Genomic DNA, 25,179 nt, shown 5'->3' with positions numbered 1-25,179 from the left:
TTCATAACCTACACACATGTGTAGCCACCATCAACACGAATGTCCGAGCCAGTGGTGAATGTAGAAAGGTCGCTTGCCAAATAGAGGTAAGCGCCGACCAACTCTTCTGGCAAAGCTTCTCTACCCTCAGGCGTAAGACCCCACCATTTGGCTCTCTGCTTAGTAGGAACGAAAGACGACATCGGCGTGTCAGTGTAGCCTGGCGAAACACTGTTCACACGAGCAAAACCGGCAAACTCGACAGCCAAAGATTTGGCCATCTGCACCACAGCAGCCTTGGAGGCATTGTAGCCGGTCTGGTAGTTTGGAACGTTCACAACGTGTCCGCTCATCGAGGCGGTCATGATGAAGGAGCCCTGGCCCTTTTCTTTGAAGATCTTGCCGACCGTCTTGGCACAGTTGAAAACACCGTGAACGTTGACGTCAAACACCTTTTTCCAGGAATCAAGCGTGGACTCGTCATTGAGGATAGAGCCTGTTTGCCAAGCAACACCGGCATTGGCGATAAACACGTCGATGGTGCCGAAATCCTCCTTGATCTGGTTGACCACCTCTTCAACGGCCTCGTACTTGGTCACGTCAACCTGGTAAGACTGAGCCTTGATTCCGTAAGTGTCTCTCAAGTGAGCATCGAGACTAGGATCGTGCTTGTAATCCATAATCACCACATGAGAACCAGCCTGGGCAAAACCCTCAGCAATAGCTCCACCAATGGAGCCAGCAGCTCCAGTGATAACTGTGACTTTACCGTTCAAAAGAAATCTATCCACCACAGTCCCCTTAAGAGAAGGAGCCTTGGCAGGAACAGAGGTCTCCTCGTGGTCTGGCTTGATGATGGTGTTGTAAATGGCGTCAGAAAGAGTCATGTTGATGAGCAATCTACACAAGAGAAATTGGGAGAAATCGCCTGTTTATATACCCAGTCCGGGGTAGACTCCGAAAATGGTTCCTGTGGGGGCGCATCGGAAAAGAAACGAGCGCCGTTGCAGCTTTATCCGGTGACAGAAAAAGAAATGCGGGGCGGAACCATTCTCGGGCACTCTTCATCGGGCAGTAGTTTATCCGGACCGAGCAGTGCACTGCTCACCCAATTAGAGTTAATAGTTTAAGGATAGTGTTTGAAAAGTTTAAATGACCTACATGCCACAAAACTGAAAATTTGTAAGCATCTTGTGGGTGTTGCCAAATTTGGCAACAATGCCGATTTGAAGAAGTGACCAGTCCCAATCTGCGGGCATTCGTAGATTAACAAGACCCTACGGTATTTTGGTATTTGTGTCGGTTTGAGAGTGACCTTGAGCGGGGCATCATGAGGGGCCCTGGAATTGTGTTTTTGGAAATCATGCAGAGAATCTCTTGTTGTGGAGAAGCTGTTCTTGGCAGTGTAAAGGAATGGTGATAAGTGTGGTAGAACATGGAGAAGGATTGAGCTCATGAAAGGGTGCGTTCTGAATACTTCAGTAAATCTTTTGGGTAGAGGATGCTTCAAGATTGCATAGGTTGCAGATACAGTGGGATGTAATGATGATGATGTCCGGATCTTGATTTCTGATGGGAGTCTGTTGGTTCAGTATATTTATAGTACAGTTCCAATAGTGAGGGGCTTTGAAGATGTAGGCTAAAGTTTCCACGATAATGGCGATGATGAATGTTACCGAAAAGATTTCAACCTCTGACCAGCAGGATTGGTATATTGAAGCCATTTAGAAGGAATTCGGAAGGGACTTACTATTCCATGTAAAGATCAAGCTCTTCACTTTAGATTATCCGCAATTCTGGCCAAAGCATAGACCAAGGAGGCAATTTTTTTCGCTCAGGAAAGGATTCGAAGGGGTTCGCTAGTTCTATGGCTGGAACGTAATAAGCTCTCAACATCGCCTGAAACACCTTTCAGTAGCCCATTAGATCCCATAATCTGCTTTCAATGCTCACTGGCACGCTGGACCTGAGAACCCACCCTTCGATTTCACCAAATCACCATTGAAACAGACCGAAGTAAACCACCTAATTTTAGTTTTGGCCACCATAAGAGACATTTTAACCACTTACTGATCCGCTATCACAACCTCACAAAGATCTAACTGGTAGTCCCTCCTGACACCACCCTCCACCGCTCAGTTCTGCCACCCCATCAAAACCACACACAGCATCCCTCTAAATTCCCCAAACTCACAATCCCAAATCCTCAATTTCTCCATCCCCCACCATCGGCCAAACCTGACCCATCTACACCGTCCACCTCCTCCTCGTATATCATCTAGCCGCCGTGCATCGGGCGCCAGCAAGGCCGCTGATATGGCGACGCCGATCTAAAAATTTAGGCAAACTCCAAAAAACCCAAAAAAAAAAGAATCCAAAGAAGTAGCGAACCTCCCTCTTATATATTGATCGGCGGGGCAACGTGCCCCTCCATTGGCTGCAAAGTGGGGGTGACTTTGGGGGACTCCGTGGGGTGCGTCGGTGCCAACGACGATCCAGAGCCCGAACGGAAAAACCAAACCGATTTTCCCAAAAATATCCCAATTCCAAAACCAACTCCTTCTTTTCCGAAACCCCCGAACCCACTTTCCATAGGCTATTCATCCCTGAAAGGAAGCACCTCCCTGCCGCAGCAACTAAGACAATTCTGCAGGAGTCCACCACGTATATCACCAACTCAAACCACCTTTTCTTTTAGTCAAAAAAAGTCAATGAGCGACGTTTTGGACGCCCTCACCGCCGAGGAGCGCCGTCTTTTTGAAAACAAAAAAAGAGATCAATACTACAAACGATGGGGCACTTATCTTAGTGAAAGACAATGGGCCACTGTCAGAGAGGACTACTCAGCTTCTGGACTGGCCTGGGACGATTTCCTGTTTGACACGTCCCGCCTGAGAACCTACCGTTGGGGAGAAGACGGCTTGTGTGGTTTTTGTGATACCAGACAGTTGGTCAACTTGCTGTTGGCACTTTGGAACGAGAAGGACCATATCTTGAAGGAGAAGCTTTTCGGTGTCACCAACTCCCAGGGTAACCACGGTGAGGACGTGAAGGAGTTGTACTGGTACCTTGACAACACGCCCACCCACTCGTACTCGAAGATGTTGTACAAGTACCCGCAGGCCGAGTTTCCCTATGACAAGTTGGTTGAGGAGAACGGGAAACGTAGCCGTTTGGAACACGAGTACGAAATCACCGACACGGGCATTTTCGACGAGCAGCGCTACTTTGACGTGGTGTACGAGCTGGCCAAGGCCGACGAGGACCCCGAGGAGCTTTTGTTCAGAATCACCGCCTACAACAGAGGCCCTGATGCTGCTCCTTTGCACATCTTGCCCCACCTTGTTTTGCGTAACTACTGGGCCTGGGGCACAGAGGAGTCCTTGCATGGAAAGCCCACGTTGAAGCAGATCGACAACTACACCATCGAGGTGGACCACCCCAAGTTCGGCAAGAGATACTTGGTGTTTGCGCCTGCTCCTGGTTTGACCGAGAATCTGCCTGACGTGGAGCCAAAGTTGCTTTTCACCGAGAACGAAACCAACCACAAGCGTCTCTACGACCAGCCCAACGAGGTGGACTACGTCAAGGACGCTTTCCACGACTACGTGGTGCAGAAGGACGAAAAGGCCGTCAACCCGGAAAACGTCGGAACCAAGGCCTGTGCTTTGTTTTCCTTCAACGAGGACGGCGGCGTGCCTGCTGGCGACTACGTGACCATCCGTTACAAGCTTACTGACAAACGTGGCGACATCGATGAAGTAGAGTTTGACAATGTCTTTGAGAGAAGACAGGACGAGGCCGACGCTTTCTACTGGAAGGTCTCTCCCTTGCCTATCACCGACGACTTGCGTCAGGTTCAACGTCAGGCTTTTGCTGGTTTGTTGTGGACTAAGCAGTTCTACCATTTCGTCCACAGCTACTGGTCCAGTGGTGACCCTAATACACCTCCACCGCCCGAAAACAGAGCCAATGGCAGAAACAAGGACTGGAAGCACTTGTACATTGACGACGTGCTCTCTTTGCCGGACAAATGGGAGTATCCCTTCTTTGCAGCCTGGGACACCGCTTTCCACTGCATTCCATTCGCCATGATCGACCCTGAATTCGCCAAAAAGCAGTTGGAGCTTTTGACCAGAGAGTGGTACATGCATCCCAACGGTCAGTTGCCAGCCTATGAGTGGAATTTCAGTGATGTCAACCCTCCAGTCCACGCCTGGGCTACCTACAGAGTGTTCAAGATCGAAAGAAAGATGTACGGTGTGGAGGACTTGGATTTCTTGGAGGGAGTGTTCCAGAAATTGTTGCTTAACTTCACCTGGTGGGTCAACAGAAAGGACTTCAACGGAAACAACCTTTTCGAGGGTGGTTTCTTGGGTCTTGACAACATTGGTGTTTTCAACCGTTCTGAACCTTTGCCCACCGGTGGTACTTTGCAGCAGTCCGACTCCACAGGCTGGATGGCGTTCTACTGTTTGCAGATGTTGAACATTGCTTTGGAATTGGCCAAGACCCGCCCAGTTTACGAAAACATTGCATCCAAGTTCTTTGAGCACTTCTTGTTGATCGCTGATGCCATGTCGTACAGAGGTGCCACAAAGGCCGATCAGCAGCCCACTGAGCAGTCATTGTGGGACGAAAACGACAAGTTCTACTATGACGCCATCCATTTCGATTCTCATACCCAGTCTTTGCCAGTCAGATCCTTGGTCGGTTTAATTCCATTGTATGCTTCTTTGACCTTGGAACCCGAGTTGTTGAACAAGTTCCCCTCGTTCAAGAAGCGTTTGGACTGGTTCATTGAGCACAGACGTGCTATCGCCGAGAGAAACATTGCTTCTATGACCCATCGTGGTGTTGGTGAGCGTTTGCTTTTGGCCTTGGTCAACAAGGAGAGATTGGTGGATATTTTGGAGAAAATGTTGGACGAAAACGAGTTCTTGTCTGAGTTCGGTATTCGTTCGTTGTCCAAGTACCACGAAGAGCACCCATTCGAGTTGGACGTTCACGGTCAGAGATACGAAGTCAAGTATCTTCCCGGTGAGTCCGACTCCGGAATGTTCGGTGGTAACTCCAACTGGAGAGGTCCTATCTGGTTCCCAGTCAACTTCCTTCTTGTGGAATCCTTGCAAAGATTCTACTTGTACTACGGTTCTGAGTTGAAGGTCGAATGTCCTAAGGGCTCAGGTGAGTACTTGAACTTGGCTCAATGTGCCCAAGAGATCCAGCACCGTTTGATGCATTTGTTCCTTCCCGACAACAACGGAGTCCGTGCTTGTAACGGTGGCAATGATTTGATGGACCACGATCCCCACTTCAACGAATACGTGCCCTTCTACGAGTACTTCGATGGTGACACAGGCCGTGGTTTGGGTGCTTCTCACCAGTGTGGCTGGACCGCCGTGGTTGCCAAGTGGATCCATGACAACGGTGTCACTTGCAGAGCTCCAAAGACGCCTAGAACGCCTAAACCAGAAAGACGTAACTCTATCCACTCGTTTGACCAAGACGAACCCACCAAGGAGAGTGAGGAGGATGAATTGATCAAGACATACACTCCAAAGGTCGGCCCATTCCCATCGAGACTTGTGAGAAGAAAGTCTGGAAAGTCCTTGCTCAACTTGACCATCAACTCGTTGGATCTTGGTGGAGATGAGGAGCTTGATGCTGAAAAGGAAGTTCCTACTTTGGAGAGCGGCTTGAAGAATGTGACCGCCGAGTTGGATGAGTACGGCTTGACACCCTCTGTGTCTCGGTCCTCTGTTGACTCCCGTTTCGACGATACCTTGGTCAGCCAGATCAAGGCCGCCTTCCACAAGTACAAGAACCGTACTGATGAGGATGAGGGCGAGGAGTTTGAGACCAGACACTGAGGGTCCACTTCAATTCACCTACATAAATAGCAAGATAAAAACGGCAATACCTATGGGAGTAGATAAGGGGGATTAAACTTCAAGAATTTTTGAATTTATTTATAAACCGATCTTTTCGTTGCTTTTGCTGATGGCTTAGTGCATCGGAGAAGAAGCAAAGAACCCGAAATTTACAAACTTCAAAGTCTTTGAAACACACTGAAATGTAGGCCATTACATGAATAATTTCATAAGGCTAGGAGAGGTTTCCCCTATTTAAATGCTCCAAACCATCGACAATCACTGTACATGCTCAATTCCGTAGAGGAAGGTGTATCCACAATTTTCCACACTCCACTCCCCCAATGAACCCAAAAAGCGTACTATAAACAACCTTTTGAAAACTCTTTTAATAAGAGCCTCCTTTTAAGCTAAAATAATGTATTTTCCTCCGAAATGGTGCCCCAAAACTTCCTTTGCCTGCCTCGTCACGTGCCCAGCGCCTGACCCCATATCAACCGCAAGAAACACCTCACTGTTTCTACAACAACCATGTCTGATTTATTCGAGACATACGAGTCTGATTTCCAACTTGCACTTCAAGAAGCAAAGGCCAAGATCGGCCTGGTCCAGCTGAGCAGCGCTGGTCTGCGCAAAGATGCCCTTCAGTCGATTGAACACGCCACAGACGAAGCCCTAGAGATTTTGGACCAGATGAACCTCGAAATCCAGAGTTTGCCAGCCAATCAGAGACTGAGCTACAATGCCAAGGTCCGCAAGTACAGAAGCGAAGTTGAGGCCAACAAGCAGAAGCTCAAGGAGCTTTTGGACGAAGAGGACAGACTGGAGCTTTTTGGCAGCAGGTACACCGATAACGAAGAGGAAGGGTCACAGAGAAAGCAGTTGCTCAGCAACAATGCGTCGTTGGACCGCTCGCTGCAGAGGCTCCGGGAGTCCCAGCGTGTGGCGCTTGAGACAGAAGGTATCGGTGGCAATATACTTAATGACCTCAGGGCACAGAGAGAGCAGATCACGAACGCCAGAAGCACGTTGCTGACGGCCGACAACTACGTGGACCGTTCCGTGGCGACGTTGAAGCTGATGGGCAGGCGTCTTGTGGCCAACAAGTTCATTTCTTATGCGATCATCGCCGTGTTGATCATTCTAATATTCTTGGTGCTTGCCAGCAAGTTCTGGTAGTGCTGGAGGGACGGTAGTGACTATTCTAGATAATGTGATGATGAGAAGTTGGATTGTAGGAGGTGGGGAGGAGAGTGGGTTGCCAAGGTATTTTGATATTTCAAGTATACGGTGACAGGTTTCGTTTGATACATGAGAATACGAGTAATTTGTGGCTTATGCGATGGTGTAAAGTATAGATAAGAATTGGGAATTCGTCATATATCGTACGATTCCATGCAAAGAACATGCGGTGTGGGGCGCTTATCTCGGTTATCTTCGCTTACTTCAAGTATCATATAGGCATGTTACTTCTCTTACTTTAATTTCGTATAAACTTGTGTGATGTTTAAGTCGTAATGTTTCTTACACTTAGTTAATGAGGTTACGTTTCGCAGCCATTCCTAGCTTTTTACGTGTATGACAGTACCCAGCTAAAAACCGCAAACTATCAAGATGTCCTAAAAATCGAAATCCCGAAAAAACCACAAACCGCTCCATTCCAAAGAATTCTCCATCCTCAAAGATTCCAAATTCCAAAAATCATCCAAATCGCTCCATACATATGCCTGTGCTGACCATGACTCGTCTATGAGGGTGACTCAGAACACATCTATTTGTAAGCACCACCAGATCCTCGGTCGAAACCAGCCAAAACACGAAACCATCAAATCCATAAAACTTCTTGAATTCTTCAAAAATCAAAAGAGTTCTAAAAATTTCACCATTGGCTGGCTGGATCACCGGAACTGCACCGTGCCGCTGACTCTGCTGACCAATCCGTGACTTCTCCAGAAACCCTACCAACCACATAACCAAAAACAACCTCCTCCAAACAATCAAACTAACAACTCCTCTCTTCCACCCAAATCACCAGATCACCAAAATCAACCCACCAGTGCCTCCCGGAGCCTTATCACCTGTTCTTCCTGCAGGAGGCTTACTATTCCTCAGCTCTCATAAGTCGAAAAATTCCTCATCACCACTCCACAAAACACACAATGTTCAGACTTCTTCGGACGCCTGTGGTCTGGCGGCGGCCGGCCGTGCCTGCATTCCGGAATTTCCAGATTTCCGTCCCCAAAATGCACGGCCACCTTCACAAACCCAAGCCTGGTGAAGAACTCCATGTTACCTTTATCACCAAAGACGGAGGACAGCAGACCTTCGAGGTTGCAGAAGGCGACAACCTTTTGGATATTGCACAGGCACATGGACTCGATATGGAAGGTGCCTGCGGTGGCTCGTGTGCCTGTTCGACGTGCCATGTAATTGTGGATCCTGACTTTTACGATGAGATTCCAGAGCCTGATGACGACGAAAACGACATGTTGGATTTGGCCTTTGGCTTGACCGAGACGTCTCGTTTGGGCTGCCAGGTGAAGATGTCCAAGGAGTTGGACGGGATCCGGGTCGCCTTGCCTGCAATGACGAGAAACCTCCAGCTGAAGGACTTTAACTAGACGGATCGGAGCGAGACGGTTTCCGAGAAGAAAGTCGCAGGAGGTGGTTGGGGTCCAGTGGACAACGGGCTTTTAAGCATCACCGGCCTCGGTTATCCAGGAGACCCCTATGTAACATAGCAGTTGTGGAGCCACCGTTTGAGATGGCCATTGGATGAGCTATTGGATGGCCATAGGATGGCCATTGGACGGATCATCGCCGTTTTGCAGAAATCCCTTGGATGTTTGTTTTGGCTGATCCTTCGGATCACTCTTACCGGTTGGAGAAACAGCCTCTCGTCATGGCCTCGTCATACTCCAGTTAACTGACTACCGTCCCTGTTCAATCGCCATCCATGGACTCCCAAACTGTTCATCAGTTTCACAAGATACACTAGGAAAAATGCCCCCACGACCCCATGGAAGCGGGCTTCACCGCCGAGCGCCTCGGCACAGCATACGGACTTTGTCCCCTTGTACATATTGCAACCACATCGGGCGTGCTGGCTAAGCTTGTATATACAGCGAATTCACAAGCGAATAGAATGAGTGTAGGATGGGGAGGTTACTGTTTTAGGGTTTTGAATGGTTCGGTGTTAAAGTTGTGGAGCATTTCTGGTACTCTGGAATCTGAAGCATTGCTGAGACAGCTCTGAAACTAGTTGAATTTCACCTCAACGAAACGGTCTAGACATGAAGTTCTGCACTAAACAACAGAAACAACGTTTCGAGGCACAAATGATTGAAAAATGTAATCCATAGAATATCAAAATTCAAGCTTCGTGGTACCCCAGGCTGATACATCCACATTTCGCAGCCATTTAGACTCACCTATTCAGCTACCAATACATGCACCGCCAACGGCCTTCTTATTCCTGAAAACCTCCTCCTCCTCTTTATTTATAAAATAAACGAAAAACCAAACGAAACCTTCGAAAAATCCCAAAATCCATCCACCTCTTTTCCTCCTCCTCAACTACCCACTGTGCTGCAATTGGGCCACTCTGCAGGGCCCATGTTTACAAACACCATCAACCACTCCACTCTTCCACGAAACAGCCTCTACACTAAACCAAGCTGAAACGCTGCTGAAACCGTTTACTGTTCAAAAAGCCAAAACACCTTCACACCAGTTTCACATCCAAATCCAATTCCAAACATGCTGCCCAGACGGCACTTGTCAAAGATCAGTAACCTCGATCTGCCACATAAACGGCGAAAGCTGCTTGGTTTTGATATGGTCAGCGTTGGGGATATGCCTTCGAGCTCAGAACTGAACATTCCCGATCCTCCGCCGTCGAGGCTGCTGGCGATCAACTCATTGGCTGATATGCACCTGAAAACCACAAACATCCCAGTCAGCAAACACAGAAGCTACCACTCGCTCGTGGCGGTTAAGGAAAGTTTGAACGCAAAACTGAAGATTCTGGGGCTTGAGAAGTGGAAACCGCCAAAGGAGGAGAAGTTCGATACCGAGGAGCTACAGAATGATAAGAGAATGCTAGATAGAGAACTACGGCTGTCTCAGGCGCTGTTGGACCAGTTGGAGGCGGAATTCCAGGAGAAACGGAGGATGTACCGGATTTTGGAGAAACAGGCCCTGGACGCCAGGTTTAGGTTAAGGCACTTGGAGTCGAGGTTCGAGCTGAAAGGGAATAACATAACGCTGAGGATCCAGCACGAGGAACTGACAGCGGAGCTTCTGCTCAAGGAGATGCAGAACAGACTCGAGGACGAGTTCAACAAGCAGCAATTTCAGCTACGAAGCGAGATCATGGACTCGGCCAATTTTGAGGACACAGAGGCGATCAATGAGATTGAGGGGCTACTGAAGAAGAAGGCGGAGTTGGAAAGCCGTTTGGAGGAGGTATCCAACGAGCGGGACGAGGCTATCAGGAAAGAGATTGAGTCGAACAAGCTGGAGCTAGCGGCTCTTCGGCTGGAGAACGAGAAAAAACAGGCCCATTTGGCCGAACTTGAAGCGGAATTGGAGGCTTTGACGAAACAGACCGAGGAGAAAGAAGCTGAGTTGGAGAGCATACGGAAGGAGATCAAGGCGTTCAAGGAGTCTTCCACTAGTGCCGAGGCTTCCACTGAGCACTTAGAAGAGACTCTTCATCAGAAACGGGCCGAGCTCGCCTCGTTAGATAAGGATGCAGTTTCATGGATTGAGAACATTCGAAAAGAGAGAGAGCAGTATGAGTCTGCCAGAGCCAAATACGAAAACTACTTGTCTGTGCACAGAACACTCGAGGACGCTATTATGAGTTTCGATCCGCTCCCGAGAAGCTACGTGAGAGTGCCAGCTGGTTTGAATGTTTCAATTGATGAAGAGAGAATATTAACTGTCGCCGACCGTCTGTATCGGTTCAGCAAGATCTTTCACCGCGACGACGATCTGTTTTTAATACAATGGGAACCGTTCGTGCAAAGGGCGTTAACCCAGCACAACGTGACGATTACATTCGTGGGTTCTGAACAGCAGGACATCCAGCTGCGGTTGTTGGATGGTTTTGCGTACTTGCAAAGAGGCCAGGACAAGCTTAAGGCCAAGGGCTGGACGTTTACGCTCTCCATACAATGCACCAGCATAGAAGGGGAAACGACTCGTGATGGGTTTGACTCTCTGAACGAATGTAAGCTCGTGTATGAGCGTGGGAAGTTGATTGAAACGACAGGCAAAAGAATACAGCTTTCTTGTGCCTCGGATGTCAAGAATGCCGTGCAGAAGCTTCAACAGCAGCCTGGTTCATCAGTGGTATTTTTGTTTCTGATCCAAGCGGTGAATGAAAAGGCAAAGAAAGCTTTCGTCAATCATTTCTCAATTGTGGATCTTACCCAGAAAGACATCGCAAGCCAGGCACAGACAATCAACCTCAAGTCCACACAAGCAGAGACTCAGTTTTTCAGTCATGTTCAAACCCACACAAGGAGCCTGTATGTCTGTGAGTTTGACAATACCGCTCCAGATACGTTGATACTTCTATCAAGCATTGCTCGTTCTTAGTATATACACTAACTTAATGCTCACATCGCCGAGATAAGATCGTGCACAAGCCACTTGAGCTCATCAGCACTGCCAGTATTTTCCCCATTCTGGCTCTGGCTCTGAGTCAGCGGCGTTTGTGGAGGCTTTTGCAGGCCATTCTCGGAATGTGCAGCCTTATCGACTGTGAGAGCTTTCTTGTCTTTAACGGCACCATTTGATATTATTGCTGTATCGACCTCGGCAGGGCGTTCCTTGAGGTCGTAATGAGGCTTCGTGTCAGCAGCCTGGTCGTCATTTTGTAACATCACATTCGAAAGTCTGATCTTGGCGCCGTTTGGTTCCACTAAATGAGGGAACATTTCTAGAGTATTGTACATGTCCTCCACGTTCAACACCACTGTCTCCTTCTTTGTGGGCAGTGAGTCGTCATGATTTCTTTTGCGGCTTCCAATTCCTGAAAGGGACTCCGCTCTGCTGTGGCCATTGATCATGCTGCCATTTTCGGGGGTATCGTCTTTGGGCAGTAGGAAGTCATTGGAGTTATACTTCTGCTCTCTGTATCTGGAGACATCTATAGCGTTTTCTAAGATTGTTTTGAGGTGTGCCTCCAAACCTAGACTGATCATCTCAAGAACCTGGGTATTCACACCACCAGTCAAGCCATGCTCCCTCATTGTCATCAACACCCTCCTTGACAAGTTATCTGTATCGGGCAACTCGTAACACGTAGCTGCCAAAGGAGCATTGATTCCGTTCACAACATCCTGTTGCCATTGCACCAAATTGTTAACCTGTAACTGCTGCTGTTCCTTGTCTTGGATCATGGGAATCTTTGGCAACAAAGCTTGTCTTGTGAGCGTGATCGACGCATTGATTTTGTTTCTCTTTCCACTATCTCTAGTGATGCTCCTGATTCTTCGCCTCTCCTTCAAGGGCAAGCCCATGATATTGCGTTTGAACTTCTCATACTGAGTCAGCCTGACGTTCTTCGTTTTCAGATTCTTCTTATTCCAGAACGACGCTAGCTCAGACAGAAACTCCACCGGACTGTCCTGAAGCGAGTTGGCGAAATTGAGCAAGAGAAACTTGTTGTGCCATTTGATTAGACCGTTCTTCAACATTGGTCCCACAATCAGGACCAATTCACTTCTAGAGAGCTTTCCAACAAGATAGAGAGTAAGCAGCTCATGATACTTCTCCCAATCCTTCCCGAGTTTGTTTTGGAAGTCCTTTATTAGCACTTCAAGCTGAGATCTTTGGTTTCCTTTCACCTGTAGCTGTGTAGCCATTTGTTGTGTTTGTGTGGCAGACATTTTTAATGCAAGAACGATTTATATGGTGAATTTGACCTCTTGTTTCAGAATCAAGGGTCTAAAAGCTTGTTTCTCGATGGATTCAGGGGTTTCTTCACCCTCTTGGTCTGCGCTATTTAAACGAAGGGTTTTGAGGCTTCAAATGCTCGAATTTTTTCGGAAAAAAGCCAAAAGCCTGATAATCAAGCCTGTATCTATCAGTAAAGTACAGATTGGGGGATTGATTGGGTCGCTAGTATTGTTTTTCCACGCCCACTTTGTTGAAAGTTTCTGTGAGGCTCACCTACTACTAGTGTGTTGAGACTTGGAGTTATCGTTCATATGCAGTACAGAAAGAGGCACTTAAACCAAAATCTATAAAATCTATTAGTTAAATTCGTTGCTGCTGGAAACCTTCATTTCGTCACTTTGATACTCAGGAACCTCTTCACTACCGTGTTCCGTGAGGATGAAAATGACCGATATTATCACCGCCAAGGCTGCTATGCCAGTACCAAAGTAGGCAGCAGCTCGGTAACTTTTCAATACATCATTGGTTTTACCCAAAACTTCCAACTCCACAGTGCTGCCCATAGCCAAAAACAAAGACACACAGTAGTTGACGACAGTGTTGACCAAAGAGCCCGCCATACCTTGGTGCTCTTTTGGCAAAAAGTCAGACAAAATCAACGATGCAGCAGGGAAGGAGAAATCCATGCCCCATGTTAGCAAGAACATTTGGCCAAATGAAAGACGCCAAAAGGATTGGTCAATGGGGAGAATGCTGAGGAAGATCACACCGCACATAAAACCAACCATGGCTAGGAAAATAATATATGGAGCATTTCTCTTGGAGATGAAGAAACCAACGATAAGAGCCGCCACCACACCAAACACAAGAAGCGGCATGTAAGTAAGTGCAGTGTTGATTGGTGTGTATTCACGCAAGTTCAACATGAAACTCCAGTAGTAGTATTGCCAGACACCAAACAGACCCCATCCAAAACCCATGCACGAAAGGACAAGACCGACTCGGTATGTGAAGATTCCCCGCGGTAAGAGTGGGTACTTGGCCATGCGAAGCTCGTAGAAAAAGAAGAACACTATGAGCAACACGCTGACGACCAAAAGCACAATGATGTATGCCGACAGCCAGCCATCCACAGGGCCCTGGTTCCAAACAAAATTAAACAAAATGAGCCCCACGATTCCTAGCGCTGAGCCAACGAGATCAAACTTCTCGAAAGCCTCTTTCAACGTAGGCTGCTTATGCTCAAAGCCTTCTGGATTGCGTAAAGAGCGAGACACCCAAGGATGAAACACGTTATGCTGAGAAGCCAAAATGCCCATGGCCACCACCATGTTTGAGCCACTACACCGGCCATAAGACAACCAATGGTAGCACCTGCTGGAGCTGCAGCACCAACACAACCAAAGGCCATGTTCTTACGCTTTCCATTGGGGTAAACCGTTCCAAGAATACCCATACCACAGGGTAGAATCAAGGCAAACCCAATACCTTGGAATGCACGACAAACAATGAAAAACTCCGAGGAATGCGAGTAATAGGAGATACCAGTTATTAGGCACCACAAGGTTGCCCAGAACCAGCCAATTATGAATATCTTCTTAAGCCCAAAGAGATCTCCCAACCGTCCAGAGACCAAAATGAAAGTACCCAAGGTCAATGCATACGAACCCATAAACCAGACTTGTTGAGACTGAGGCATCTCCTCACCACGAAGTTTGGAAAACGACTCTGAAATGGAATTCATTGTACTTAGGGACATTGTGATCGAGCCCTGAGACAAGAACTGCCCGAGGCAGATGGTAGCATTTAGGACAAGCTCTTGGAGGCCCGAAGCGAGGGTTGGTGGTCTTGGATCAAACTTGACCATGTGATATGATGAGTTGAGCGGATGTCAAAGAAAGATTATTGCAACACAAAGGAGCGATCGCAGGCTATTTAAAGCCAAAAGGAGTGGCAAGTACTCGTATTGGCGATACGAAGATGCGGAACGTGTTAGTACTAACAATCTTCGTTCTTGGACCTTAAACCCTGCAACGCCGTTCGAAGCGCACCCGTACATCTCACAATGAGCGGGCCGAAACCAACTATATTTCGGCGGGAGGTACGGGTTTTCACTGATTATCGAGATCAAACGGCTGCAAAAGAGCGGACATCCCGACAAGATGGAACGAATTTTCGGCTTTCCGAGCTAAAGCGGTAATTTAAACGTCAGCCTCATGACAGATTTCTTGTCCTTCAACGTCATGGCAGTGCTGCAGTTACCGTTGATGCAATCTCTCGTTTAGATCGCTCTCGCAAAAGCGCAAAATCAAAGACTATCAACCGCGGTTCTCCCGAGGAATCAAATGTCTCAGATGTGGCGAGTGCTTATGAAGTAGTATATGGGGGAGTACCCCAAGGGAATTTTAATGTGAACTTAAGTTTGTTGCACATTAAAGGGCCAGTTGAGGGATCAGATTGTTATGCAAGCATCTGACGTATTTGCGCTTTTCTGCTGTTCCGTTGAAAACCGTACGATCGTACAATGCAATGGAACGGAATTCGTTTATGCATGGCAGACTTTGCTTTGGCAAGACGTCCAATCGTTTTGATGGCATCAACCCTAACGCATCTCGAAAGCAGCGTATTGTAGTGTTTTTGATGAATTGAAGCAACAGTATTGAGGTAACCTTAAACAATCGCACATGTATGTCTCCACGCGCATTTTGACTATGTTAGCCAGTCCACATCAATCTCAAACTTTCACCTGATCTCAAGGGATGCTAGGGCTGTGGTGGGAGGACTCGCCACAGTGAACGATTCTGTATTCTGTCACCCCACGATGGTGCATCTGCAACGCGGTTTTAAGCACGAAACGGGAAGTAAAAGCTTGCGTGCAATTCCTTCTGTGGACGCAAGATCTATACGAGCCACAACGGGACATGACAGATTGAGGCACCCAGCCACGGTCTTGCTCAGGGTGAGACAGCAAAAAAAAAAAAAAAAAAAAAGGAAAACAAGGCAACAGACAAATCGAAATAAAAAGCGGTTTGAGTCCTTGTGGCTGGCTATCATCGCTGTGGCATTTCACCGGTTGCTGGATGTGTTTGCCTTATTGTGGCATGTCTCACAGCCAGTGATAGCAAGTCCGAGATCCTAGACCCTGTGGCTCCGAACACCACAGACCAGACGTGGTGGCGAAACCACACAGAGACTTGGTGGCGAACACCGCAGTTTCGTGAAAACGAACCATGATCAACTAATGTCGCCGTGGTGAGTCAGACGTTGTGGCAGACGACCCACAAAACAAGCAACATTGAGCAAGCAGCATTAAACAAGCAGCACTAAGAAGGTTTTCATCGTTTAATGGAACACAGGGAGAGCCTGGAGGTACGTGTCAGACTGCTGAATGAAGGAAGCATTGCTGATTCTGTTTTCGCCAAACTCCACCGGACTCAAGGCATTGCGGACCACGGTCTTTACAAAAACAGAAGAATACAAATTCCAGAGCTCCGGCTGGAGATCCTCGGTGTCTAGGTCTGAAAGCAACACGAACTTGTAGTTGGTAAGTGATTCAAGGAAATGCACTCTGTAGGCGCCCGTGCTGAAGGATCTCAAAAGATTTGGAGTATCTTGCGTGGCCAATTTCGAGGAAAGGTTTTTCAACGAATGGATCAAACCAAATAGAAGTTTGGCTGTGTCTGAGTTATTGTTCTTGTTCACCGATCCTAGGTTGGACGAACCTGAGGATGGTGGAAGCTGAGAAGACGACGTGCTGGATGTATTTTGAGCCGCATGGGAGTACTCACGTGAGTATATACAACTGCAGTGTCTGTCGAAGATGTAGAAGGCGTAGATGGTCATTGGAGTTGGAGGAGAATATGGAGGAGATCAAGAGGTGTTGTTTGGTGTGCAGGTGGGAGGTTTGCGCACGTGACATGTCACGTGAAAACCACAAAACACCCTCTCTGGCCGTCCTGGTGGTGCTACCAACAATATCTTTCTAAAGAAGAGCTTCTTGGTCACGCCTGAGACCATCGGACCACATGGAAAGCCGCATGCCTGGCTGTGACGGGAAGGAACACCCGTACACCAGCGAGGCGGTGGGATCTGGACCCTAGGCACGGGAGCTTAGCGAAAACAGGCATTTTCCCGAGTCCAGAACGAAAGCTCCGAAGGGGTGTAGATGTATTGCCTGATGCGGAGGGAAAAGTCCGGGGACCCTCGAGAAAAGCTCAATGGCTGCGAAATGCCGCCCCGGGTGGGTGGAGGAAGGATATGAAAAATGGAAAATGGAAAATGAAAAAAATTGAAGAATGAAATTTGAAGAGTGTAGAATTCGAAGAAGACTGTCTCAGGCTGTCTGAAAGCCGTTGCCAGTTCTGGAAATCGAAATACGAGAGCCAAAGTTTATTTGTCGGTGGTCGGACTCGGCGAGCAAATAGATGCTAAACATAGAAGGAAGGAAGCGAGCAAATAGCCAATTTGCTCCGCCAAGGCGTATGACCTGGCGAGGCGGTTGAGTCTGGAAGCGGAAGAAGCAAGGGTAGAAAGAAAAAAGCAGAAAGCAGAAAGCAGAAAGCAGAAAACAGAAAAAGCAGAAAGCAGCAGAGTAAGCTTTTGGTCCAGGCTAGTCCATGGAAGAGCAGGCTAAAGTAGGGTCGGCAGAACGGATCCACAGGGGCAAAATAAATGTAAATCGGCAGTGTAAATCGGCAGTAAATCGGTTACGTTAATTGGCAGTGGCAGTCACGTTATTCGGTAATGTAACAACAGACATTTGCTCATAGGGGCATGTCGTGGACCAAGTGAGAATTTCCATTTGCAGCCAGGGTCCCAACATCGCATGGTGTAGCATTTTGGGCAGCAGGCGGCAGGCATAAGCAGACGATGGGGATTAGAGTTTTGTGGGATGATTTTGGGGATTTGCCGTTGATGGACTTTTTTATTTTTGGATGCTTGGTAGTTTGTTGACTTGTGTTGTGGGCTTTGTTCCTGAGTATGGTTTTAGACCGACACGGAGACTGAGTCGTTCTGGATGGTCTGCGACCGATCGGTGCGAGGCCTGCGACACAGGGTTTGGATGCATTTGGATGCATTTGGATGGATTTCGATGGATTTCGATGGATTTCGGTTTTCCAGAATTAGCTCGTTTCTACGTTTTCCTCTGAATTCTAAATCTCGTGGTGTTGGGCCGCCACATTCCAGTGTTTGGGTTCTGTTCGCTTGGGGGTCCCTGTGGTGCATTGTGGCATGTGGAAGCGCAAAGCGTGGTGACAGTGAGTCAAGTGAGGCCGAAACGGCCTGTGCGCTCGTTTGCAGCCATGACTCACGCACCGGGGGGTGCACCAAACCAGCACAACAAATCGTAATTTTAAAAAACAAATTGTAGAAACGTGTTCTGCGGGCCCACTTTCGGCGGGAATCCTTTTTTTTGAGAAAATTTGGCCCACATTCGCCCAGTTCCGCCACCCTCCGTAGCACCGCTCTTATGGTGGTTACGCATCCACTGACAGCATTGTCCGAGGTCCGAACCACGTGCCGGCTCGTCACCACCTCTACCTGCTACGTTTCTATAGAATTAAAGAGGCAATTCAAAAAGTCTCTGGAGAATTGCCACAAGTGCCTGGACCACGGAATCCAGACTCGGCTGTGGTGGTGGCAGGGTTAACTGTGGACTGTGGGTGCGGCGTCCCGGTGTGGTTGCTTGAACTTGCTCATTGTTGCGTAACAGCACCTCGCGGACATATAAAGGCCCGACCCCGGATCATTTCTCAGCCAGAAATTTTCACTCTTCTGAGATCCCAACCTGGATTTGACAGACGAAGGCGACCAACAGACCACTTCTTTTTATTTGAAACCACCGGTATCGGCATTGACTTATACCGCTACCACCCAGCTACCACCCAGCTACCAGCTACCAACACCAACAAGCAGTTAACAGGACTGCTTCTCGACAGACCTTGAGTCATACTCCAAGCTCTTCCAGCTTCACACTTCACCGTTCCGAGCAAATCCCTCGTCGAGTCTCGAGAACCACCACAATACGCTCAGGATCACAACACTACAACACCACAATGTATAGTGTCGACCAGCCAAGAGACTTTGTCGACTACACAGACCTCGATATCGAGTCGGAGTGGAACCCACAGTACCAGGACTCTCCAGTGCTCGAGGCCAACGAGCCCGACTGGATCGACGAGACCCCAGGCACCCCTTCCGAGGGCCTCATGTACGAATGTGCTTTTTGCCTCCATGCCCATCTGCCCCTGCTGCCATGCAACGGACTGAACTACACGTTCCAGCTTCCCCAGCTGGCTCTGCACGCCTACGGCTTTGAAACCCCGCGGCTGGAGCCCGTGGAACGCAGCAATGGCATCATCCAGCTGAACTACAGAAAGTGGTTGGTGTCGGTGACACCCCGTTGAGCTGGCTTGATGGAATTTTATAGAGTGCGCTGCACAGGTTTGGAGGGTTAGGATTAGGATTAGGATAAATGGATAATGATACGAATAATGGATAGAGGCTGTAGAGTGTACTAGTGATGGATAGAGACTAGAATGTGATACGAATAATGGATAGAGACTAAAATGTGATACGAATAATGGATAGAGACTAGAATGTGGTACAAGTAATGGATAGAGACTTAGAATGTGAGATGCTGTAGCTACTTCGCAAGTGGTCCGATGAGCATGTTGAGCCACAGTATGGATTTTTCAGATTCGTTGAAAAACGTGCTTCGGAGTTGCGATGGGCAGGCAAAGGCGGTTCATTTTTTTATTTAGATGCTTTAAAAAAAATTCGTTTTAAATTCCAGTAACGGTTTTGTACGCTGGATGTGTGTTGCCACAGCTGGTATACTCTCTGTGGCTTCTGCTCTACAATGGAGCTGGATCTCGCTCACAATAAAGGAAACGAAAACGGAAATATGATTATAGATTGATACTTCTGTGCGTCCAACGGATCAATTTTGGTAGATACGTGTAGACATACGAGTGGGTTGATGAGTTGGGTCAATTTGGGTCTGTTTGGACTGTTTGATAAAATACAAACTAGCAAGCTTAACTCGTTGAACCAGGGTTGGGACGAATTTGATGGAGAATTTAAAAGATTGTAATTTGACTCGTTTGGAGGACTACAGTAAGTGGCATTCGAGATATCATATTACGTTTCGAATGAGCGCCTAAAACATCACCACATTAACAACGTCAACAAAGTTTTATCGTAGCATCTCTAAAACAAGACATTTCTTTTGCTTCTGGCTTGGAGTGTTTGTTTGGTTGAGAACTGAATATGGTGATTTAGGGTTGGGCCTCCGTTGTCATATCCATATCATCAACATGCAAAATCATTGAAAGCCCTTCTTTGCCAATTTCACTACGATATTTATCAAGACGGCTACTATAGCAATTGAAGTAGTGCCCAGCACCCCTACATCCTCCTCTGCTTTATGTGTATTCGTTATTTTGGCTGGTGAACGTGAAACGTATCTAAACCTTCTTCTCCAAGTCAATGAACTTGCCACCGTTGGCAAATCTAGGGTGACGAGGGTCGTTGATGAACTCGTCAGTGTCTTGCATGGCGCCGGCAGCCTTCCAGATCAATCCGTAGGTGATAGCAGCTGTTTGTTAGTATGGTTTGGTGGGGGATAGGGAATTGGTCAGGGAGCATTGGTGCTTGATTGAGGTGGCCAAATTTGGGAAATAGGAGGTTCATGGATGTGACGTGTTGGAACAACGTGTTGAGTCTATCTTTGGGGCTTATTGTGCTTTGGATTCAATCGAACGGAATGGGAGACTCGGAACGTCGACAACGGATGAATTCTTCTCGGAAACTAAAACTCCAATAAACAAGAGTCAAATTCTCTCTAGTACCACGTCAATTAAGTCAATTCAAGGGCATTGGCAAACTTCACAAGGATAGGTGTTTGCCGGACCGTGGACACGAATCTCAGCAACTCAATCAGCATTTCAAACCTTCACTGACACTCTCTTCTGGAACATACCTCCGGCGGCAAAAGGCCAGTAGTACTTCAAAACAGGAGTGTTGAATCTTGGGAGCATGGTGGATAGATGGTGGTAATGTTGAAAGTTGGTTTGAAAAACCGCTCTTTGGTGCGCACTGGTGCTGGCCAATGAGACGGCTGCTCTGCAGAAAAGGCACACCGACCTGGGCACCACCTAGGCCGGATGGGAGAAGGGGGACTTTTGGGGGGCAAAAAAGGGGGATATAAATTTTTGATTTTTTGCTAAGGCGGGAATCGCGTTGAATTTATAGTTTTTTCAAAGGGGACGGGGAGTTGGCAATACTCGTTGGGAACCTCCACCGCGGTGTTTTGCAGCCATTACTATGGCAGAGTATGAGGCCAGCAAAATTGACATTCTAGAATGAATTGTATCAGATTATAGGATTTGATGCTTTTTGAGAAACTCGGGAATGTTTGGAACCAATATGCTATTCGTATACCGGGAGCTGTACTCAATTGTCATTCACCAACTACAACATATAGCCTAAATGTCACTAACCTAACCACTTAGTACACCTGTCTATACTCTTCCTATACCAATACCCAGTTACGCCAACGTCTCTATAAGGTCTCAAATTCTCAAAATCCCGACATTAACTATCTCACACCTTCACCTTCTCGCCCTGATGATCTCTACGGTGATATCATTGGCTCCTGAGTGGAACCAACACGGCAACGTCGACTTCACCGGATCCTCCACCCTTGTGACTTCTCTTTCAAACCTCTCATCACACTTTTCTTCCCACTGTCTCGTTGTTTCTGGGTTTCTGTCGCTTCTGGATATTATAGCGTACTGGGCACCAGCATCGAAGAAACCTGCCAAGGTATCAAGCAAGATTCCCAACACGCTTGGATCGTAGACGATATCAGCACCTAGCACAACATCAACTTTCTCATCTAGCTGCGTTTCGCCCCAGAGATACTGAACACACTCGATATTGTGGGATCCCACACCGTTGAGCTCAACTGTAAGAGGGAGCTTCTCGACAACCCCAGCGTCTCCATCGGTTATGATAATTTTCTTGGGGTTATGCTGAGACCACTTTTTTGCTAGAGCAGCTGAAACAAGGCCCGTTCCAGCGCCCAATTCGAGAATAGTAGAACCCTTGAAAGCACCCTCAAATCGAGATTCCGTATTGAGAAGAAGCGCTAGTAGAAGAGCAGCATTCCATGTTCGAGCTCCCGTGGTTCCCTGACCGGAAATGACACGAGGCGTTTCTTGGATTGAAACCCAAGTGGAGCTGTCAATTGGATACTGTAGTAGATCTGGGGTAGTTGGGGTTAGTGGTTTAGCAGAAAGAAGCGAGCAAAGAAGCTCGTATGGGTCTGTTTTCAGGATGTGTTTGGTGGATGATGGTGTGATTGAGTTGGTATGTTTTTGGTGAGTTTTTGTCAGATCCTCCGGACTCTCAGTACCATCTTTTTCGTCACCATCTGCGTTCTTCAAAGTCAATTCACCGAGTGCAGCCACGGCTTCATCAGACTTATTTCTCTTCTCTTCGGACCTGTTTTCCTCGCTTTCGTCGCCCTCTTCGTCCTCCGGATTCGCTTCAAGCCAGTCGACGTATTCTCCAAGGAAGGTTCTGGCGTAGTACGGGTTGGTTTCGGCGATTTCTTCAAGAATAGCCACGACTTCGCCGGAAGGTGCCGTTTTTAGAAGTTCCGGCTCGGCGAAAACCTCCTTTATTAGAGCCCGCAGCCGCAATGCTGCTATAAGCGAAGGCATCGTTTGAAATGTGGAGTTGAGATGAGCGCGAAGCTTACGATGAGGTTTGGATGGGTGCAAAATGTGGGTTTTGGAGAGGACATGAACATAGTTTTTAGGTGGTGATGATGAATTTGGGCGTTTGAGACGATTTACGGAAGATTTCTGTCAGTGGTTGTACTGGTGGTTCAGAAGTCTATGTTCAGAAGTCTGGGGTAGAGATCAGTAGCCTAATGCTCATTGGAATAATTGGCAACACTATGGGAAGGTTGACCAAATGGCGTATACTGACAAGTAACTTCCAAAGGCCAAGATCTGTTTTCTTTGCATTATCGGACAAGTTGCACCATTTGAATATCAATGTTTTCATACCGTTTACCCAGTACGAGATCCATATAGTAGCCCTTAGATCAAGGTCACTTCATCCCAGATAATCCCCAGAAGTCAATTGTTGTTATTTATCGCCAATATTGAGATGGCTCGGCTTTACCAAGAATGATGATTTGCAAATATCATACCCATTCCATTACATCACCATCACATTACATCACCATCACATTACATCACCATCACACTTAAACCCCAGGTATCGTCCAAATAAACCAAACCGCCGATTTTACTAACTCACCCTACAAAAGATCAATTGCACTGACCGGATCTGAACAATATCGACCCTGGACTCCTCTTCCCCTTAGCACCACACTGCCCCACGCAATGGCTGCAAATCACCCCCACCAACTACATCCATCCATTTTGTTCTTTTTTTTTTTTTATTTTTTTTTTTTTTAATGCTAGCTATGCATGGGCGGTGCCCGAGGTTCGTGGCTCTAGGGCTGGCTGCGCTAGACGCCAGGTCCACCTAGGTACCCAGGTCGAGGACCTAGGCGACGGTGCCGAAAATCCTCAATCTCTTCACACCGCCGTCGGGGATCATGGTCAACATGACATGCGAGTATGGCCCGGCAGCCTCGGCCTTGAACTTGAACTCCTCGTGTGGACCAGTCTTGCTGTCGCTGACAATGGTCTCCCACTTGTCCAGGTCAAAAGCGGGCAAGCTGTCTGGAGAGGCAGCGGTGCCCTCAGGAGCCTTGTAGCCCTTGACGTTGATCTTCTGAGGGAAGTTTCCTCTGAAGTGGGCAGTGTCCACAAGAACCTCCTGGACAGTGGTGACAGCACCCAACTTGATCATGGCCCAGTCCACATGGCCAGCACCGCGAGAACGCTTAGTTTCCCAGCCGTCTCCCATGTGCTCGCCTCTGCCAGGCAAAAGAAGGTTGTCAGCAGAAGAAAAGCACTCGTCCGAAACCTTAACAGCCACACCACCGTTACGAACCAGCGCCAGGTCGATCACAGCCTTAGGGTCCTTGGGCAAGATGGGGATCACCGTGCCGTACAAGCGGAAACGGGCAATTCCGCCGTCCGGGTACATTCTCAATCTGAAGTGGGTGTAGTTCTCCTTGGTGGGACCGCATGGACGAACAAAGAAGTGTTTCGAGCAAGGCTGGCACTCCACCTTGGAGATGATGTCCTCCCACTTGGAGTCGGGGCCGACGTTGTCGGTTTCGGAACGGATGCCTTCAACAGAGATGAAAGGAGCAGCGTTACCGGTGAAGTTGGCAGTATCCACCTCACATCCCACAATGGTAGCAGAACTGACACCTCCCTTGAAGATGACCCAGTCAGCCTCCTCGGTGTTGTGTCTTCTTGTTTCCCAGCCGTCGAACCACTTACCGGAGTGGACGAACTTGGTGGGGTCAAAAACCACGGGGGTGGATTTGATCATGTTGGCAGCAGCAGCAAAGAACTCATCGGAAAAGCTCAACACTTTCCCGCCAAGCTGGTCGCCAATGACATTGACGTAGTTGGAGACAATCTCTTTCTTGAATTTTTCCTCGCTGTAGACCTCAGGCATTTTGTGGTTTGCAAAGCTGCTGGACCTGGCCTCTTTATATGTGGTTGGAGAATTCCGTGGCGGCATCTGCCGACACCGCGGAAAGAGTAGTTGATAAAGGGAGTCAGAACGGGGAAGAGTCAGACCGGAGAGGGAAATTTGGAAAGCCATACATTGGGCTCGGGGAGTGCTGACTCTGATTTGACTTCGTTTTTTTTTCGAAGAAAGTCGACTTTTTCGCCAGTATACTTGTGTTCTTCCACTGTCTGGGTGCTAATTCCGCGGCAGCCTTCCGCATTGGGCGTGTTGAAACGCCGTCTGGTGAAGGTTGCACAAACGAGCTATGAGAGATTGTTTTTGGGAGTTGTGATTGGAAAGAGTCGTTTTTTGTTTTGTGTTTTGTGTTTTGTGTTTTGTGTTTGGAATGGAAGATTTGTGGAGGGTTGGGTCTGGGGTGGTGGACTCAATGGCTGCGAAATCGATGAAGGAGGGGAGAAGCAAAGTCGTTCAACACGCCGTTCGATAAGGAAAATGAATTGCTACTTTTTACCTTAGTATGATAACTTGTTGATAAAATGCTTTTTTGATGCTTTTGTGATGCTTCTGTGATGCTCGATGCCTGTCGTACCACCTTAGTCTCGTCTGATGCACCAGGCTGTCACTGCAGTAGTGGCTGCGAAAAGACCATAGCGATTTCCGCTATTCCGCTCGAAAAAGGTTCTCGCATGGATTCTAAAAATCGGAATTGTGTGGTTAAGGTATGCTCCGGGTGGCCAAGATTGGCTGTGGGGAATCGACCAATAGCCAGTTGCCA

General features: G+C 47.9%; 11 protein-coding genes across 11 annotated transcripts; 5 read left to right on the top strand and 6 right to left on the bottom strand. All coding sequences in view use genetic code 12, as the record gives it.

The window, feature by feature from the left end:
- Positions 1–8: 8 nt before the first annotated feature.
- CXQ87_003408 (uncharacterized protein) lies at positions 9–866 on the bottom strand (the record flags this gene model as incomplete). Its single annotated transcript, XM_025481887.1, has 1 exon — positions 9–866. One exon carries the CDS (start codon positions 864–866, stop codon positions 9–11), a length of 858 nt encoding a protein of 285 aa, XP_025336505.1.
- A 1,824-nt stretch (positions 867–2,690) lies between these two features.
- CXQ87_003407 (uncharacterized protein) lies at positions 2,691–5,852 on the top strand (the record flags this gene model as incomplete). Its single annotated transcript, XM_025481886.1, has 1 exon — positions 2,691–5,852. The coding sequence occupies one exon, from the start codon at positions 2,691–2,693 to the stop codon at positions 5,850–5,852; it is 3,162 nt and encodes a 1,053-aa protein (XP_025336504.1).
- A 531-nt stretch (positions 5,853–6,383) lies between these two features.
- On the top strand, positions 6,384–7,031 carry VTI1 (v-SNARE protein; the record flags this gene model as incomplete). Its single annotated transcript, XM_025481885.1, has 1 exon — positions 6,384–7,031. The coding sequence occupies one exon, from the start codon at positions 6,384–6,386 to the stop codon at positions 7,029–7,031; it is 648 nt and encodes a 215-aa protein (XP_025336503.1).
- A 1,064-nt stretch (positions 7,032–8,095) lies between these two features.
- Positions 8,096–8,473, top strand: YAH1 (adrenodoxin; the record flags this gene model as incomplete). The annotated part of the gene is made up of 1 exon (XM_025481884.1): positions 8,096–8,473. The coding sequence occupies one exon, from the start codon at positions 8,096–8,098 to the stop codon at positions 8,471–8,473; it is 378 nt and encodes a 125-aa protein (XP_025336502.1).
- Positions 8,474–9,689: 1,216 nt separating this feature from the next.
- Positions 9,690–11,459, top strand: USO5 (Uso5p; the record flags this gene model as incomplete). Its single annotated transcript, XM_025481883.1, has 1 exon — positions 9,690–11,459. One exon carries the CDS (start codon positions 9,690–9,692, stop codon positions 11,457–11,459), a length of 1,770 nt encoding a protein of 589 aa, XP_025336501.1.
- Positions 11,460–11,479: 20 nt separating this feature from the next.
- CXQ87_003403 (uncharacterized protein) lies at positions 11,480–12,754 on the bottom strand (the record flags this gene model as incomplete). The annotated part of the gene is made up of 1 exon (XM_025481882.1): positions 11,480–12,754. One exon carries the CDS (start codon positions 12,752–12,754, stop codon positions 11,480–11,482), a length of 1,275 nt encoding a protein of 424 aa, XP_025336500.1.
- A 366-nt stretch (positions 12,755–13,120) lies between these two features.
- Positions 13,121–14,631, bottom strand: CXQ87_003402 (uncharacterized protein; the record flags this gene model as incomplete). The annotated part of the gene is made up of 2 exons (XM_025481881.1): positions 13,121–14,013; positions 14,040–14,631. The coding sequence occupies 2 exons, from the start codon at positions 14,629–14,631 to the stop codon at positions 13,121–13,123; spliced, it is 1,485 nt and encodes a 494-aa protein (XP_025336499.1).
- A 1,475-nt stretch (positions 14,632–16,106) lies between these two features.
- Positions 16,107–16,607, bottom strand: CXQ87_003401 (TRAPP subunit; the record flags this gene model as incomplete). The annotated part of the gene is made up of 1 exon (XM_025481880.1): positions 16,107–16,607. One exon carries the CDS (start codon positions 16,605–16,607, stop codon positions 16,107–16,109), a length of 501 nt encoding a protein of 166 aa, XP_025336498.1.
- A 2,213-nt stretch (positions 16,608–18,820) lies between these two features.
- On the top strand, positions 18,821–19,171 carry CXQ87_003400 (uncharacterized protein; the record flags this gene model as incomplete). The annotated part of the gene is made up of 1 exon (XM_025481879.1): positions 18,821–19,171. The coding sequence occupies one exon, from the start codon at positions 18,821–18,823 to the stop codon at positions 19,169–19,171; it is 351 nt and encodes a 116-aa protein (XP_025336497.1).
- Positions 19,172–21,379: 2,208 nt separating this feature from the next.
- CXQ87_003399 (protein-lysine N-methyltransferase) lies at positions 21,380–22,495 on the bottom strand (the record flags this gene model as incomplete). The annotated part of the gene is made up of 1 exon (XM_025481878.1): positions 21,380–22,495. The coding sequence occupies one exon, from the start codon at positions 22,493–22,495 to the stop codon at positions 21,380–21,382; it is 1,116 nt and encodes a 371-aa protein (XP_025336496.1).
- An 859-nt stretch (positions 22,496–23,354) lies between these two features.
- CXQ87_003398 (allantoicase) lies at positions 23,355–24,386 on the bottom strand (the record flags this gene model as incomplete). Its single annotated transcript, XM_025481877.1, has 1 exon — positions 23,355–24,386. The coding sequence occupies one exon, from the start codon at positions 24,384–24,386 to the stop codon at positions 23,355–23,357; it is 1,032 nt and encodes a 343-aa protein (XP_025336495.1).
- Positions 24,387–25,179: the final 793 nt, after the last annotated feature.

Source organism: Candidozyma duobushaemuli (assembly GCF_002926085.2).
Source record: "Candidozyma duobushaemuli strain B09383 chromosome Unknown C_B09383, whole genome shotgun sequence".
Taxonomy (NCBI): Eukaryota; Fungi; Ascomycota; class Pichiomycetes; order Serinales; family Metschnikowiaceae; genus Candidozyma; species Candidozyma duobushaemuli.
Note: the sequence above shows the minus strand (reverse complement) of the source record. Positions and strands in the feature narration are given on the sequence as shown.